General features: G+C 41.7%; 1 protein-coding gene and 1 long non-coding RNA gene across 6 annotated transcripts in view; one reads left to right on the top strand and one right to left on the bottom strand.

Annotated features, from left to right (window-relative positions):
• Positions 1–13,998, bottom strand: part of VIT (vitrin) — a 53,435-nt gene extending 39,437 nt beyond the window's left edge. For 2 of the 4 annotated variants that reach the window (XM_065057970.1, XM_065057971.1), the window contains exons 1-2: positions 13,703–13,998; positions 1,363–1,432 (exon numbers count right to left, since the gene is read on the bottom strand). In XM_065057970.1, coding sequence (XP_064914042.1) covers positions 1,363–1,393 — 31 coding nt within the window. In that variant the 5' untranslated portion in view covers positions 1,394–1,432; positions 13,703–13,998. The remainder of the gene's footprint in view (positions 1–1,362; positions 1,433–13,702) is intronic. The other 2 variants (XM_021289402.2, XM_065057969.1) reach the window with 2 other exon arrangements.
• The window catches only part of LOC135579095 (uncharacterized), a 40,686-nt gene continuing 30,835 nt past the window's right edge, over positions 8,354–18,204 (top strand). For both annotated transcript variants that reach the window (XR_010471527.1, XR_010471526.1), the window contains exons 1-3: positions 8,354–8,466; positions 9,782–9,893; positions 12,353–12,431. This is a non-coding gene — a long non-coding RNA (uncharacterized LOC135579095). The remainder of the gene's footprint in view (positions 8,467–9,781; positions 9,894–12,352; positions 12,432–18,204) is intronic.

The following is an 18,204-nucleotide window of genomic DNA, read 5'->3' as shown; positions in this document are numbered from 1 at the left end:
TGGGATACTGGGCAACATGAAGGACTGGATGAGGTTCTAGCATGGCATGTCCCGGTATCCTGTCCCAGCAAGGGAACTGATTTTCTTTAGTAAGTAGAAATACTATTTGAAAAGTGTAATGGTAGAAGAGTCAAACTCTGTTGTATTAAAACATACATCACAATATATGCATGTCGTTTACCCTGTCAGGTGTATTTGCTAAGTGCATGACATTGTTATTTTATAAGCTCTATACTATGGGTAATTAATAACTTCATTGCAAATAACTTGACCTTGCTATTCACCTTTCCCTTCCCTGAACTTTCAGAGGGAATTGAAATTCTCTATGATATGCTGGCTGATCCTCTCATCATTTGTTAAGTTAATATTGCTAGAATATGCAATAGCAGTCTTATTACTTTCTTTTACACTCTTCTCCCCCTTGACTGGTTGCAGAGAGTTTACAGATGAACTTGCTCAAAAGAAAAATCAGTCTCACAATATCTGAAATGAAAGCATATAGATGTAGTATTGGGGCCTTTCGTCACTAGTGCAGTTGTGTAACCAAGGCAAAACCATAGATAGAAAATAGAAGGAGAGAACAAGAGGAAAACAGACTGCAAAGTTCTAACTACATGCAATGTTAGGGCATAATTTAATGTGGAGAAAGTAGTTTGGTCTCTTAGTAAAGACAAAAGAACCACATAAATAGCCGTGAAGTTGAACTAAGAATTGATGTTCTACCAGACTTGAGGGTCCCAGCTAGAGGGAACATTGCCTCAGAATATCACATTTTAAGTCATGCAGTGCTGTTGGGCTACGTGGTGGCTGGATCTTCATCAAAGGGAGACGTATAAGTAAAGTATACTAAGAAATCATGCTTGGTCAACCAGATTATTCATGTAAGATGAACTGCAAATTCTGGAGTCTCTACATGTTCCCAAAAAGCAATAACCTGTCTGACTGCCAGAAGAAAGGAATTGAGACACATTTATACACTTTTTCCTTTGGCACCTTCTTGTTCATGGAGAGAGGAAGACCACAGAGAAAAATTCAGAGGGGATGCTCCCACAGCTGATTTTAGTTTGGAGTGAATCTTTATGTTACAGACATTTTTCAGGCCCAGTTGTGCTATCTGATATGGACTGCATACAGCTGGTCATGTACTTAGAGATCTCTGCAAATAATAGTGTCACTATGCCAAAGTCAAGAAGTTTGGGTAGCCCGTTTCTGAAAAGCTGTGCCAAGGCTTACTCCACCCACTGCTGAGACATTCATCAGCCATGGGTTCCAAAGGAAAGAGGAGAAGCCAGGAGCCACTGGTCAGACAGGACAGGAGAGCACAAACCCACAAACTGATTGCAACACATCAGCTGTACTTACCAAAGAAGGTTGCAATGACTGTGACCTTCATGGTGAGTAAAGCAAAATCTGGATCTGTCACTAAGGAGCACTGAAAAGGAAAAGAAGAGTACATCAGGCTGCATTCAGAGATACTACAGGTGATAGTGGAACAGCAGGGGAAGAGGGACTGTGCACTTTTTTTCAATCTTACACAGTCCTCACATGTTGCATCTTCTTCTCACGCTTTGTAGAGCAGATGATGTCCCCAGAGGAGACAGTATCTGGGCTGTGGCAGTTCCACAGACTGATTTTTTACTTCTGTCCAAGATTTGGCTTTTGCCTCAAGAAACCAATATTTCATTCTACAAACTTATTTCTGAAGCCAGTGGCAGCAGACGGCATGATGGGTGTGGACATGCTCTGATAGCTATTCAAGTTCATTCACTAATCTTGTAGGGCATATTCACAGAATTGTATTGTCTGCACCTCAAACTGCACCATGTAATCTCATGAAGATACAAAGACTGTAAGTCCATTCACTCCTGCAGGGTGTTGCATAAAGTATCTTGCAATTGTGACACTGTGGTGACACTGGTTTCTTGGTGCTGAGGTATTTTCATCTGCAGTTCAACTAGAGTAGAAAAGGTCTGAGATGGTAAAGGATCCATATAAAAGCCAGATTCATGGGTGAGTTGCTGTGTGCTTTGGGGTGACAGTCCAACTCTACCTAACTTTTCCTGTCTTACACAATGTACAGGGTGTTTCAAAAGGTGGAGCCAATTTGAAATCACTATGTCTCTGCAACCACAAACTATCAACTATCGTCTGTACAGCAGGTGGAGGGAACATAGAGCATTTATAAAAAGGTTACTAAAGCTTAGTAAATCATTAAACCATTTGTAAATTTTTGTGTAATTGTAACATATTTGGTCCATCTTTTTGAAAGAGCCTGTATAAATCACTTGTACCACCAGTGCAGCACAAGACTTCTCATTGCTTTCTGGAGGCTCTGCCATCTCCAAGCCCTGCTGTCCCCAAGCCGAGGCCAGGTGACCCAGTAGCCATCCCAGTCCTTCCTGGCTGCAAATGCAATCTCTACCTGGTCTGCTGATATTGCTTTTAAAGGTAGCAGAAAGTGTTTGGTGTTTTGTTTGTTTGGGGTTTTATGTTTTGTTTTGCACCCTCCCCCCCCCCCCTTTCTTTTATTCCTAAAACAGTTTCCTGCAGAAGGAGGCAAACAGGTCTAAAAGGAGTTAACAAATAAAGCCAATCAGGGGCAAATGAGTTCAGCAGACCCCTTAGCTTGTAATAACAGGTATTTTATCAATAGAGGGGCTAACAGAAGCATTGAGACAAGTCTGTTAGTTTTACTTAACAGATTTGTTGTCATAGCTACACTTGAAAGCATCCTGTTGTGGACTCTACTTTTGCTGGTGCAGTGCTGGTGTGCTATGATCCTGATGGAAATGAACTATAATAACGAATAAACTTATTTTTTGCCACTGTATTAATTTCTGCATTAGGCACTGGTATGCCAAGAAAAGTGCACAGACATCCTGTGACACAGCTCTGGTGGCCACATTCTCAAGGGAGGTCCTGGCCTTCATGCCTTGAGCTGTCACACAGGGCAAGGCACAGGAGGATTTACACCATTAGTGTCTGGTTCAGAGGCTCCAAGCTCTCCCTTGTGGGAAGTCTGTGTGTGTTCATTGTATTTGGGGCCATGGGAGTCACCTGATTTAAGTCGTATGAGATCTCCTATACCGTGTACAGGCGCGGCATCTGCTACTTCAAAATGGTAAACGGAGTAAATGGAATAAAACAGTGGTTTTTTGTTTGTTTGTGTCTCTGGGAAGGCAAGGGAAAGCAGGGCTCTGATCCTGCAAACAGACTGACGCATCCAACAGACTTTTTATTTCGTTTAGATCCAATGTGAGGTTTTGGGACGTTTTATCTGTAGATCGGGAATGATACTTTGCTATTAAACACAAAGCTATTGTTCCTTTAACAAATGAGTGGATCCCATTAAAACAAATGTGAAAGTTTCTACCTTGGGTTAGTCTGGAGTATGAGCTTTGCTGAGATTTTTCTTTACCTGATTTCCATTAATATGGTATTTGCAGTCCCAATCAGTACTGGTAACTAGTGACTGTTCAGTAAACCTTCTAAAACGTATTCTGGATCTTTGTTTATCAGAGTACATTTTCTCATTGGTATCCTTCAGACTGCATAACAGAAGTTATGCTTATACCTGCAAAGTAGTTAAGTATATACATTACAGTAACCTGGGCTTAAATTCCAGCTAAGTCAAGTACAAATGTACGAAGAAGCATCTCCTTCAGTATCTTCCAGTGCAGGTCCTATTTTATTTTTTAAAATCAAATTTCAATTCGGAATAATGTTGATTACTTTTTTCCAACCAGAAATAATACTTGAAAAATCTTGAATGTTAAGGAAGAGACAGAGTTAGCCAACTATTCTTTCTGCATATAAAATAAGATTTTTACACAGACCTTTTATTAGCAGCTTGACTTTTATAAAGATCTGAGAGCTGCTATATGCTACAAAAAACCAGATGGTTAAATCCATATTACTTGTTACTGTATGGCAAACTACAACATTTTCTGATGGAGGTGTAGGTTTTAAGTCCTTGATATTTGGTGTCAGGCACTGCTGTCTGTTCCATGTGCAAATGGAAATTCTTTGCTGGTGCCACGTGCTTTGTCTCTGCAGGAGTAAGCAGTTTATTTCCTGTAATCTCCTGTGCTGCATAAATTAATTTGTGTACTCTCTTTATACCGCAATCGTGTGTTATTGTTTGCCTTCTCAAGGGGCTGTAATATTGCAGCAGCACTGGCACCATACAAAACCAGAAGGGGACTTTGTTTGAAAGCTCTCTGAGCAAGTAGCATGGAGCTAACAGCACGATCTCTAAGCACTGTGGGTTGAGTCAAATATGTGCCCTTTATGGGAAAATCAAGTGGGCTTAGTGTAGGTGTGAGTAAACTTGTTTGAATGAATAAGAGCTGATTGTCGTCTTCTAGAATAAAATGTTTTAGCTGTTTTTTTTTTTGTCTCTTTTTAAAAAAATGTTTAACCTTTTCTTTGTCTCATGCTTATATTCTGTCCCCATGGTATTGCACCTTGCACAGTAGTATAATAGCTGTTCATTTTGCTTCACACCAGGTAATATGGCTAACACATGCAATTTAGTTTCATCCTCTTTCTTGTCAGAGAGAAGGAATGGTGTACACTCACTGCACTGTGTTGATCCGAAAGTCTATATATTAAAAAAAAATCCTATTGTTTGTTTATTTTAAAAAGCCGAGTAATGAGTTCTGCTGAGCTAGAAAAGCCAAGTTGTTAGATATATTTATTTCAGAGGCTTAGACTGACCTGTAGGTATCCCAGGCCAGGCCTCTGGGTACCAAAAGGTAAGATCCAGGGTGCTATTTTGCAAGGGTGAGCTTGTTTGCATGGAATGCTGGTACTCTTTGAGTGGTATGAAATAGAATGTATTCATCCAGGAACTAAAAAATACCACAGACTTCATCACCTTCTCTATAAGAAAGATGATGCAGTTATCCCTGAATAAGGGTTCTTACCACTTGCTTCTTATTACGAAAGCTTTGATTATTGTGACTGCCACATCATGTTCTAAGTGGTGCCTGCTCTGCTCCATGAGGTCCCTGACTCAGAAGAGGGCTGAGGGGACTGCTGGTAGCCAGTACCTCTTGCAGGGTGCCTCTCACATCACTTTCAAGTCTGGGTGGACTCAGAGGTCTGAGTTCTACTTTGGGCACAGAAGTACTTTTTTTCAGAGCTGCTTTAAGAAATGTTTATATGAAAGTTTGCAAGAAGAATTTAGTCCAAAATAGCTCAGTTCAGGTAGGTATAATGAAGAGATGTTCTACCTAGCAATTTAGAGCTAAATAAAAACACCCAAGCAGCCCTGTGCTATTCATTTTGTGTTCATGCAATGCCTTGAAATTAAACCAACATAAGTTTGAAGTAACAGTGACGAATGATTTCTCTACTTTTGACAGAGCTCTCTCAGAAGAAGGTAATTTATTTAAAACTGCAGTGTGATTTAACTTGCCAGACCTTTCTCAGAGCTTAAATAAAACTGCAATGATTATACTTTTTCATCTGTCTCAGCAAGATAACCATCAATTATGCTGGTCTGACCTGCCCCTTCCAGCAGAGGAAGAGATACATTTAGAATATGTCACCCACTCACAGAGAAAATATAATTTGGACTATCCCAATGACCATTTGTGTGCAGGTCATTGCATTGTACTTTCCTAGTTTCTGTTAATATATAATGCATTAATTGTTTTTCACTTCGATGAGCGGGTTTTATGGCTCATTGGGAATCACTGTTAGCTCAAACCTGTGAATCCCTGTCCAGACAACTCCCTCTCTCCATCCTCCTCCCCACCACGGCTCTTGTCTGCTCCTGTATCTGCCCCACCAGCTCCCAGGCTCAAGCCTGTGCTCCCTCTGCACGCTGGAGCTTGCTCACCGTTGCAGAGAACCTCTTTCCCTTTTCTAATTTAACTACTTCTGCTTCACACCAGTCAGGTACCATCAATCCCTGGCACTGCCATTTCCCCAGGAAACTGAGGGCAAAGGGGAGTACCTGCAATTCAGCAGTGCCTGAGGGCTGTGTTGAATTTGGGATATGAGTTTCGTGGCCACATTTCTTTCACTTTTTAGAAAATGCACTGGTTTCTGTTTCCAACAACTGGTTTTAACAAGTAAAAGTGACATTTTAAAGTGCAATACATTGTTTCTCAGGTTGGATGCACAATGAAAAGAGTGCTGACTAACCATGATGTTGTGCTGCCTGCAAACTAAGAATTATTGTAGTGTGTCAGAATTCCCCTGAAGGTACATATTTGGTCTATCAGTGAAGAATTTGTGTTAAAGGCATTAAAGAAACTGCACACCACCCTGGGAATGTTTTTTGGAATTTCTGTAGCGTGTTCAAACAAAACTTGACACCTTTTTCTTTTTTTGGTAGAAACTTAGAAGCAGAAATTAAGAGAAACTTTAGGATGGTTGCATTCTGAAATAAGTCAGTAGGTGGTGAAGTTTATTGATATCTAGCAATAACAATTTGATCAAGGAAACATCTTACACAAATTATCTTCAGCAAATCAGGAAGCACTGGGGAAGCTGTAGAAAGCATTTTGGAAAGCTCAGCTGAAAGCTGCTTCTGTGGTGGAAACCAGTGGAACAAAGTTGAGAAAGCAGTTTCAGTTTCATGTTATAGTTCTCTATAAAAATGATACTTTCATGCTCCTTGCACTACTTAACATTTTCCCCTTATATATTTTGTGCATTTCAAAAAATATTATTACTTCCTGACTAACTGCATTATTCCTGTTTGGGAACCTTTCCCTCCAGCTCTCTCAGAAATGCCTCCAATACCTTTAGTTTAGAAAAGTCCAATCTCTGCTACAAAGGGGATTGCTACAAAAGATAAATCAGAAAACAACCCCAAAATGCCATATGGCCCTTGGTCATCTTCTGATGCTGCTGTGCTGGCACTTCCAAATCCTTTGCCTCCTTGCAGAGTCAGCTGCCGAGGACCAGGATGCCTGACCCCACAGTCCAGGGCATGGTGTGTGGCCACCCTACCACATGCCCTGCAAGTGGAGCCCAGGCTCCTGCCTTCCTTGGGCATGGGGTACAGAGGTGCCACCTGGATGCTCAGAAGATACGCATGAGTAGTTTTGGTAGGCAGGCACAAAAGGCACATCTGTGGATCCCCCGCTGGAGGTGGCATTCGTGTCCTGCACGTCTAGGCCATGAGGGGCTCCTAAAGTCACTCACTAGATCTTTGCTTTCTCCTACTCCTCCCAGAGAATATCAATGGCTAGTCTTTAGTCTAGTCTAGTCTTTAGGCAGAGTCCACCACTACTTCTGTGGATAAGCTCGATGCTTTTCTACCGTCTTCTCCAGAGTGATCTCAGGGTTTGGAAGTCGGTCCCCTCTCCTCTTGGGTTGGAGTTGAGTCCTGCTCCTCAAGGGCTCATGGTGCAAAGCTGCAGGGAGGAGGGAGCCTTATGCAGTAGCAGCAGGCTGACATCCCCAGCTAGTGGCCATTGCTGCTTTGGCTTTGCTACAGGCTGTTTCAGTTGTATCCCTCCCACCTGGTGCTAGTCTGCAGCCCACCTGTAACCCAACAAGCACGTTGAAGTTTAGGTCTCTCACCAGACATGGCTGTTGTGGGGACCCATTTGAAAGCTGTGGACCTGTGAACACAGTTTCCATTTTTTAATGAGTACAGAAGATATCTTGGCACTCCATGCTGCTTTTGGGAGGAAAGTGAGCTATGGATTTGCATAGGTGCCAGCATTATAAATGAGGCTATTATAGTAGCACTGGGTTTCTGAAGACATGCTGTTGGTGGAGATACTGGTGAGAGACCTGACATAGTGTGGGCCAAGCTGTGCAGCCTTATGGCATGTGTATTGGCAGCCCTTGGCAACTGGCAGGAGTGGGCTTAGAGAGCATATGGGTTATGCAGGCAACATGAGGGATGATTATGCTTCCAAAACTACATCACTTAATATCCGAATGCCCTGGAGGGCACGTGAAAAGCTAGAAAACATGGTGGCAGAGAAAGCAGCCAGAGGCCAGTCCTGGATACTGTGACAGTGTAGGCGCAGCAAGGAATCATTGAGAAATGTGCCACAGGACCAGGCTGACACTGATTCACTAATTTTGCATACTAGAAGCTTTTAAAACCTGATGTTTTGGCATAGAAATGAATCACAGGATTCTGTTTCTGAGACCACAAGATCAAAAACGTGAACTGGGCTTATCATATGGTCTGGAAGCAGGAACTCATAATTTCAGATCTCTTGTTTTTAAAACAAAACTAAGCCTGCAGACTCAATATTGCATAATCCACTTCCATGCTCATGAAGTTTGTTCTGAACTTTGGCTTTAGGAGATTACTATACGAGCTTCTACTTCAAATGTAATTATTGCATAACATATATTTTTTTCTACACACAGATTTCATCATTGAGAACAGAAGATGTAGACCATGGAAGCCTGAGAATTTACATCCCAAATTATCACATATTTTGAGATGCAGTTTGGTAGAAAGAGAGTCCCCAAAGCAGGGTGAGAGAAGACTTGTCTGGTGTGTGATGCCTGAGTTTGACCTTGCAAGCAATCTCATTTGTACCAACTATTCTACAACTCTCTAACCTGTCCTCTCCCTCATCTGGACACTCTTTTCCTTCCCATTTAGCCTTCTGTCCAAAAGGCTTCTCTTTCTTCGTGTCCAAAACCTTCTTCCACCAAGCCCAAGAGAACAAAATGCTGTAGTGCTGCAGACGCATTGCAAGAGAGGTGAGAAAGAGGGGCTACCACCAAGGTGAGCAGGATGGGCTCCCGTTGTCCTCAGCTGGCTGGCAGCTGTGAAAGTAGCCCCTGGAGTGATGGAGCCATTACCTGTTCCTCACTCTGACTCACTGAAGGTGGCCTGGGCCAGGATACACAGTGCTGCTGCCAGCTTTCCTCAATGTCTCACCCTTGTTCTACAGACTCAAAGGTAAACTATGTATTTGGGGAAAATAGAAAGAATGGAGCCTTCTGAATCTCTAAAGGAACCTGGCAGGGAAATCGAGAAGCACAGAGGCGGCTACGTCTAAACTTTCCTGTAAATATGTGATTTTGGAAAGGTAAAAATTTCCTTAGTTTTATGTACAAGCCTGGAGGAGCTGGAAATCCCCAACTCTTCCTGGTGGGGACATTAAAGGACTGCATAAAGCTAAACAAAATCTTCCAGAATTTTTCCAGAAATTTTGGCACAAGTAAAACTGTCACTTGGCAATTATGCGCTTTTTTTGGTATGAAACCAGCTGCCAGCTGAGACACCGTTGGCTGCTGTGTTACATGTGTTACATTTCTAAAGCTATTTTATAAGGTGACAGGCTGAAAAAGCAGGTTGCAAATACAAGTTGATCTTTAAAGTATTTTTCATATCTGTGTCTATGGGATGTCCTGTAGAATAAGACACATAAAGGATAACTGACACAGATCATGTTCTTAATGTGTCACTGACCTCTTAATGCACTTTGAAGCTCTGGAGATAAAGCAAAGGTAGGATAGACTTGATGGGTACTAGAAAGCCAGTTCAGTCATGACAGTAAGACTTGTCAGGTTAAGAACTGCTTAAACCTAGATGACTTGAATGAAGAAGAGGTGGTTATAAATACTCTTCTGAATGCAAATGTGTTTCCAGTTTGGGATATGAGCTATAGATTCGGGTGCTGTGCTTTAAAATGGAAAGCAAAAGCTGCAGATGGTGCTATTTTTTTATAATTAAAATACATTTTCATGAGAAATGTTTCTGGTTCCAACTCACTGGGAAATTTTCTTTCTGATCAACATTTTTTTTTTAATTTTTTTTTTTTTTTTTTTTTTTTTCCAGGACTCATTTGCTGAAAAATGAGCCTGAATAGAAAAGGCAGCCCAAGGTGACCCAGCCACGTCCTGCTGCAGAGGAGAGCAGAGATGCCAGCTCAGAGAAGGTGGCAAGAGAGGTGAGGTGATCCTGCTGCAGAAAGGTGGAGCAGGCTCTGCTCCTCCATTGGCATGGCCACCAGCAGAGGATGTGGGAGCAGCCCTCAGACACCACTAAATATACAGCTGCCCCAGCACCAAGTTTGGTGGAAAATGTTTGCAGAGCACGGAGCAAATACTCAAGTAGCTAATCCATGAGTGCCATGCTCTCGTAACTGCCCACGTCTGATTACTCCCAGTATTTGCAAGGGTCAGATATATCCACACAAGCTGCAATTCAGCTGGTGAGTACAGCTACCCCATAGATGCCTTAGGAGCCTACATAATTTCAGTAGTCCCCCAACTTGTCTGTGGGCCAGAGCACTGGAAGAAAAGCTCATCAGTAATACAGGCTCCTGTTTTATCTGCAGCAAGTCCCTTCACATCCCACTTTCTGCAGCAGCTTGCTTTCCGCAGGGCATTATCAGGAGTCAGTAAAAGGCAGTCTCACAGCTCCCCTCTGTAGCACTGGCAGCAGTGCCTGTGCCCCTTCGGGGCAGGGGCTAAAAGAGTTCACAAGTGTGATGCAGGCTGGTGTGAGCCACGCAGTCAGAGTTTAATTTGCTAATACAGACACAATCGAAAAGGCTACAAATTTTCTGGGCACTTCTGCACCTCTCCAAGCCTCTGCTGTGGCAGGGGGAGGCTGTGCTGCCTGCACAGCATTCACTAAAGTTTTCCAAGTGTGAAATGTGCAGCAAATAAAGGACCTGGGATGCAAAAGAATGGCAGCTGCTCCAGGACTGTTAGAGAGGCTCTTTTACAGGCGACTGAACCGTCAATTTGTAGTAAGACATTGTTTTCTAAACATAGTGTAAAAACTGTTATCTTGCCTGGCTGGTCATTAGAAGAGAGATAATTATAGTCTCTGTGTGACAGCCGGGCGCAGAACAGGGGCTGCATTGTCCCAGGTCCCAGCTGAGCTCTCTCACGGAACCCCAGGCCAGCACTGGGACAAGGGGGCTCCTTGTGCCCCGACAAGTTCAAAAGAGGAATTGAAGTGCTCTAAGTAGGTGTTAAGCACCTATCTGCCTCTCTCTGACTCTGGACTTAAAAAGTAACGCACAGGAGAAAGGTGGGGAGGGCAGACCTGTAGCTGGTATAGCTGCATCCTCCCTGGATTTATGCACAACACATACTATAGCTATTAGTTTTCTCTCCTTAAAAAAACAAAACAAAAAACCCACAAAAACCCAAACCAAAACCAAAAAAACTTCCAACCAACCAACACTTAGTTTTTCATTTGTTCTTTTTCTGTGTTTCTCTTTTCAAACACAGACCAATGAGACCTGTATGATGGATGGGCTTTCAGAAAGAAGGACATATCTGTTCAGTGTCCACTTTCTGAGCCCTGAATGGGAAGTGTAAAACTCAGCCAATGCTGGAGAAGTCCTGGTGGACTCAGAGCTCCAGGGGGCCCAAACATCCCCCAGGGCTCTCAGGAAATCCTGGGCTATTGCTGCTCACTACCCATCCAGAAAAGATGATGCCTCCCCACCTCAATACAATGGGCCAACACAAACCTTACTGGTCTGGCACTGCACGTTCAGTTCCCTCTGTAGGGGTAATTAATATCTATAAACGCCACAGTGTTCTTTCCTATGGTTTAGCCTCAAGACATCAGAGAAACAACACAGCTGCAGATGGTAAACTGAACTATCACTTTTATTGCTCATTTCAGCCAGGTGCCCTAAATGACTTATCTATCATCAATTAGGAGACTTTAGATAAAACGAAGACTTGAACATGCATGTCCTGAACCTTGGATTAGCATGTTAAGCTGCTGGGCAGTATTTTCTTTCTAGAGCTTTTTTTGTGGCTCAGGAGTGAAAAGGAAAAATTTAAAGAAACTCCAGGCATATCAGGTACAATCAAGTCTTTGATGCCATTGTTATGTAAATTTCAGGTGCAGTTTAATCAATGTTTTCTAAAAAGCAATGGCCAGAAATAAGAAATAGTTCTGTTGTTTCACATGAGGTAAACACTGTGTTTTCACTGTGTCTCAGGCAATCCCCTTTAAGAAATATTCCAGTTAATCAATTTTGACAAAAGGAAGTGTAAAAATTATTTTCCCACTATTTCTGTGAAAGTAAATAGCTGGGTGAAGGGGGGAACACCTTGTTAATGTCTCCACTAAAGGAAAGTCTTTGGTAGGATCTCATTCTTATTAGACACCGGAGAATATATACGGGGTAGCTTTCTTGCATCCCAAGTGTGAGGAAACCTGGGTTAGCCAGTAAAACTACTTGGTTCAACTAGCCAGTGGTAAGTCATGTGTTAGAATACTACCGGGGAAAGAATTGTCTTACTTAGAGTAGTGAGCAAGTTATGAACATAACATACCTACTACGGGTGGAAACACAAAGCAATATTCAATTATACTGGCAGGACAGTGAAGGTTTCTTGTTTTAAAAAGTATTTTTTATGTCTTTAATAACAGAAAGACAAGACATATTTTCTGTCATCCAATTGAGAGCAACCCCAGCAACTTGAAGGATTAGATAAAATAAGCAAAAAAGGTAAGTGTCTTTAAAGTAAAATACTAATCTAATGTTCCAAAACTAATGTGTGTGTGTAATGCAGTTACTTTTGCTTGAACTCTCTTTGCATCTCTGAAAGAAACCAGTCTTACAACCATGACTGTCATTCAAGTGATCAACTGAATAAAGTCTGAAGAACATAGTAACACTGATACAGAAAAGCATAGATATTCTTTGAGGGTGGTCAAATGCAAGGTGTTTTCAACTTTAGGATGCATATGGTAAAATACAAGCTATAAACATATAGGACTTTATTGCTGTTCTCAATCAAAAACCGTCTAAACTACTTTTTCTCTGTGTGTGCTTGCTTGGTATTGGTGTTTTGTTTAAATTTTGGAGAGGTTAGAGGAAAAGCAGTGTGGTCCAAGAAGGATCTATATCTGTAATCTGTAATTCCTTTTTTGCTCTGGATGTGGCATCGTTCCCATAAACTCTAGGAACAAAATATTAACTAGGGTTGAAAGTTTGCTTGGGGCATTTGGTTCGTGTTCATACTAGTCTGAGAGAAATCACATTTTGAAGAGACTTATCGAGACTCTAATCTCCCCACAGAGAGCTGAACGGCTGTGGCAGGCTTGACAATGCTATTCATTTTTGGAGCCTCACCAGCAAAACAGGCACTCAGCACAAAAGGATACATAGCGTCTAGGCTACTGTACTGCTCATACATCTGTATCTATCCATCTAGCAAGGGAGTTCACACTGTATAAATACATATCACTGGAATAATACAATTTTCCATTCTGTATCTTGGAGATGAGTATTTCCCAGTGTCAGGTAGTGCTAATTAATGATACAACACACACCTACTTATTGATCAAAGAGACAAAGTCTTGAAAGCAAAATAATTTTAAACCTAGGGAACAAGTTGCATTACCTGTTACACACTATTTGAACAGTGGGCACATAGAGATGTCTATTTGTATGTGATTAATATACACCATTCTTTATCAAATAGTTAAGCCCTTGCTGTTCAGGCAGTGAGTATATGTGTCCACTTTAACAATAGGGGTTTAATGCCTTTATAAATACTTAATGAACTATATATAATTTAAAGTACAGTTTCATTCTATGTCTATGTCCTTATCTCCTTAGGTCTTTGATCCTATGCACACAGCTGGAAAGCTAAACAAAAAATTACATCCCTATAGTTTCTTAGCAGTGAAAGTATTTAACTTATCAACAGGCAAAAAAGCAACTCACCCTCTCCCCCATAAATAAATAGAGCAGAGAAATTACATCAGAATTACCTTGCTTGAGGTGTGCAACTTTTTATTCCTTTTCTCCACACAGTATGAAAGTGCTATTATTTCCAAGCTTTTCTGTACCCCAAACTCCAGTCAACATTATTCTACAGAAAGAGAGACAGGCAGCAGAGGGAGGCCTGGACACCTTTTCTCTTTCAGAGAGGAGCTAATCAAACATTCCCATCAAGCTCCCAGCTCTGTGAAAGGCACATTGCTCTCCCTCCCTGCCTCCCTCCCTCCCTCTGCTCCTCTCTCCCTGTGTCTCTCTCCCTCCCTCTGTCTCTCCCTCCCGCACACACAGACGTACAGAGCTCCTTACACTGATTTAGCAGCCGAATTAGGCGGTCCTATTTTAAATATATGTTCCCTCCCACATGTTTTTGGTAGGGATTTCTATGCTCCTTTTTGCACTAGCCTGTCAGATTTGTCAAGTTTTTCTTTTCTGGGAAGCAAAGCTTTACTTGACTGATATTTTGGGTTTTTTTCTTTCTTTTTCTTTTTCTTTTTTTTTTTTTTTTTTTTCAGACTCCCTGTGCAGTTCAACACTGTAGTAAAAGGACTACAACTAGTAGTAGCCAGGAGTTAACTATACAGCTCTAAAGCTGATAAATAGCAGATTAGTTAGGCACAAGTCAAATTTAAAGAGGAAAAAATAGCTTTTGAAGAGATAGGCTTTGATGCCTTTACTCATGTGAATAACATCGTGTTCCTTCAACAGCTTCCCTGAAGCTGGAGGATCAGTGACAGAGCAAGTATGTGAGCCTGAGCACAGAGAGGTACAAGTATGACATAAGGGTTAGCAAGGACTCCTTTCTAACAAGGTTGGCTGAGGGAATTTAATAAAATGCTCTCAAAGACTTCTAAACTGGCACTCATGAAGTGTGACATGGCCAAATGAGGTACAAAAAAGGACTGATTTTTTAAAGTAATATCTGTATACGGATCTCCTAAAATTCTTTGGTAACAAAATGTTATTGAGAGAATCAAGATCACAGTAGTTATAAGATTATCACAAAAAGGGCTGGTGTAATATTCCAGGATGCTGGAGTGCAAACTATAATCTGCAATTCCACCTATGGATTCAGAAGTGTGTAGGTAACACATATGAGTGCATATACATTGTTTTATCTAAGATCATTATTAGTGAAAGTTTACATATCAAAATATATGATAAATACAGGAGAAAAAGTCCAGAAGGCACATTGAAAAGATACGTAGTTCCTGGCTACATCTGATCTAACAATCTTGTAAATACATTTGGTTTAAGGGAAAGTGATTACCTGTTATTTGTGAATCTTTATTCCAGTTCTTATGGAAACTGTATTACAGCTCAGCATATCAATAAACAGTACAGCAACAAAGGTTTATCAAGAAGTCCTAACTGTGTTACTAAGATATAATGATTCATAATTCATTTGATTCTCTCAATAAAGAAGTTCAAACTTGCCATGGTAATTCCTTATGAGGCAGAATGCAGTGGACTAGCAGAAAGCCTCTCCAGACAGCAAATCTGTTAGCAGATCTACCTAGAAGATCTACTAAAAAACCAAACCAAAACCAACACCAACAAACAAAAAAACCCCAAAGGCTTATTAATTCAAGTTAACATATCACCACTCTTTTCAAAAGGCTTGCTGAAATTTATTTATTCAGATAACCATGGGCAAAAGGACTGAGGCTTTGGGACTGGAAATTTAGAGGTACACAGGTACTGGAAGCCAAACATCTAAATAGTGGGGTTTTGCAGCTAAGCGGCTATGTATTACTTCCCAGTGCTAGTAGAAGGCTGAAGTCCCCATGACAACAACTTACCTACAGATGCTGACAGAAATACTCTAAAATTTTTGTGCACTAGACCTTCACTGGTATTTAGCCACTTATTTTCCACTCCAGTAGATTATTTTCAGAAATCCGCGGGTATCTATGTACAAGCTGACTTGCTTGTATGGCTTTAAAGACTCAAGTCAGTGGGTTATCGAAGAAGCCTCTTGATCTTAAACCAAAAGTGAGAGTTCTGAAGAGCGAGCTTCTAGCAAACCAAGACATGGTTGGATAGCAAAGGCTCAGGATGTGCCCGTAGTGGACACGACAGGAATGCACAAAAACAGCTGGACTAGTGCTGAGTGATGGAGCTGACATGTTGGATGCAGCAGACAGTCAGGATAACTGGCGCAGGCAAGAAGTCCTCCTGAAGTTCAGCTTCTGGTACTTGCATCAGCTCATTGAGGGGTATAGCTGTTGGTGTGCAGAAAGTGGCTGGCAAGGTGTCAAAGCAACAGTGTCTACACCGTGGTTGTGCTTCCTTGTTGCTGCTGCAGGGTGGTAGTTTTACAAAAGGAACAGCTGATAGATCCATTTCTCATTTTCATGGACAGATTATCTAATTTGCGGGTAAATTGTATCAAGGGCAAAGATCCACTGTGGACCTGGCAGGACTTAGCTCAAATGCAGCGGTGTGTGAACACAGCTCTATTGCTTCCAGAAACCCAGCCGTGGTGCAGCCCTGCCCACGCTGCACCCACCTGAGCTCTCTTGGCCTGGCTGGCTCCACTCAGGGCTTGGGGTCAAGGATGCTGCCAGTGGGCTGGCACATTTCTGCATCACTGCCTGTGAGCTAGCCCGGCATCCTGGAAATGAGCACCCCAGGAACTGTGGAGCAGAAACACTGAGTGGGCAGAAAAAGAAAAACTATCTAGGTTTGTCATTATCCAGGGTATTCAGCCTCTCATTATCATGTGTAATGGAGAGCTGAAGAGTATCAAAACAAAACACTGAGGAGGGCACTGGCTGTCTCTTTTTATCACAACATTTCCGAATGCTGCTGCCTGTGCTCTTTCCTGACAGAAGCAATTTCCAGCCACCCAAGATCTGGCAACACAAAGTGCAGGAGAAGAGGTAAACCACATTGCGTGGCTCGACTTCTGTGCTGGGACTTGCCACAGGGCAAGATCTGTTTGCAGAAGAGCTGACCATGCAATCAGGAAGCCACTCATTTGAAGACAATAGATATTGAACACTATTGTCTAGGGGCTGGACAAATGCTCTGTATCTGCACATGTTCATGTCTTCTACCATCGCTTCTAGTCAGAGGCCTTGTGTTTTCTGCTAACTGGTAGTACTTAAGTTTTACTATGCTGTATTTTCATTTGCTAGTTAGTAAAAAAGGATTTAGTAGGATCCATTGAAAATATTAAATATATGAACGCACACTTAGAGTAGGTGACAAATTTCAAGTCTTTACTATTTTGTGACACAGATATGCACAAATACACATACACACCTAGTAAGTAAGGCTGATGCATATTACAGCCTCACTCTACCACAGCAACAGCAGCTCAGTAACTCTCTTCATTAAAATATTTCACCAAAATTACTGCAGTACTCCTTTCTAAGTGGGTAGTACTGACATGCAGAGTAGCTTTGTTTCCACTGTAATATGAAGACTGAAAGCAAATGCATGCAGACCTCTAACCTGTCCCCTGAAAGTCTTAATGAAGCAGCTAACAAACAAGACCAGTAAGTCAAAATACTTCGGTTTCAAAGAGAGTTTGAGAAGATTCTTCATTTTTGAGCAAAATGTAGTGGCTGCATTGAATTGTGATCTACACAGAGATTACCTGTGCTCCGAGAGACACAACAGCAGAAAGCAAGAGATATGACAAGATGCATACAAGCAATGTCAGTGTAGACAGAAGAGAGAATCTGGCAAAAACTTGCTAAGGGGGTTTGGTGTTTTCAAACAGGTTTAGCAGCAGGCCTAGAAGATCAGGCACTTGCTGATGGATCTTAGTCACAGACCCTTAAATAAATCTTAGTTTTGAGATCATCTCTCATGCAGGATTTTTAAGGTATACAGTTTTTGTTTAAAAGGCATTGCTTTGGCTAACAGCTGGGTAAAGGCTATGTTGGTCAGCAGCTGACAATGTGAATTCAGTAAAGGGAAGTTCACTAGACTACATCTCATCCTCATTACACATCTAACTTCAACACTTTTTAATGAAGGTTTTTTTAATAATTTAACTAGCAGACTTACATGTTTCAGTCAACACAAAAACGTAAGATCGCTCATGTCTCCCTCCCTCTTTGTGCAGTGATTCACAGGTAAATTAAGTAGGGGAAGCCTCTCCTATTTGGAAATGACAAATAAATTCACTTGTTCAGGGTCTGACACTCACCAAGTGCTATGTCCCTGTCAAGGTTTGATTGCAGGGTGACAATAAACCATGGCAGATGTATTGTTAGCCCCCTCTCCCCCACTCTCCCTCTTTAACCCCTCCCCCTTCCCACTAAGGACAGGCAATCGGAAGGAAAAGAAGGACAGAGAGAAGAGAGTTGGAAAAATTAAAAATGTTTTACTAGTGCTACTAATAAAAATAGAGAGAATAATACAAAATATACAAAGCCAATCTTGAAAGTCCTGGCAACTGCTCCGGCAGATGTGGGGCTGGCACCCGAAGTCCTGGACTGGAATCTGCAGCCAACCAGATCTGGCTTCAGTCTGTTAC

This window comes from Columba livia, chromosome 3 (genome assembly GCF_036013475.1).
Source record: "Columba livia isolate bColLiv1 breed racing homer chromosome 3, bColLiv1.pat.W.v2, whole genome shotgun sequence".
Taxonomy (NCBI): Eukaryota; Metazoa; Chordata; class Aves; order Columbiformes; family Columbidae; genus Columba; species Columba livia.
This window is presented reverse-complemented; position numbering and strand designations above follow the sequence as displayed.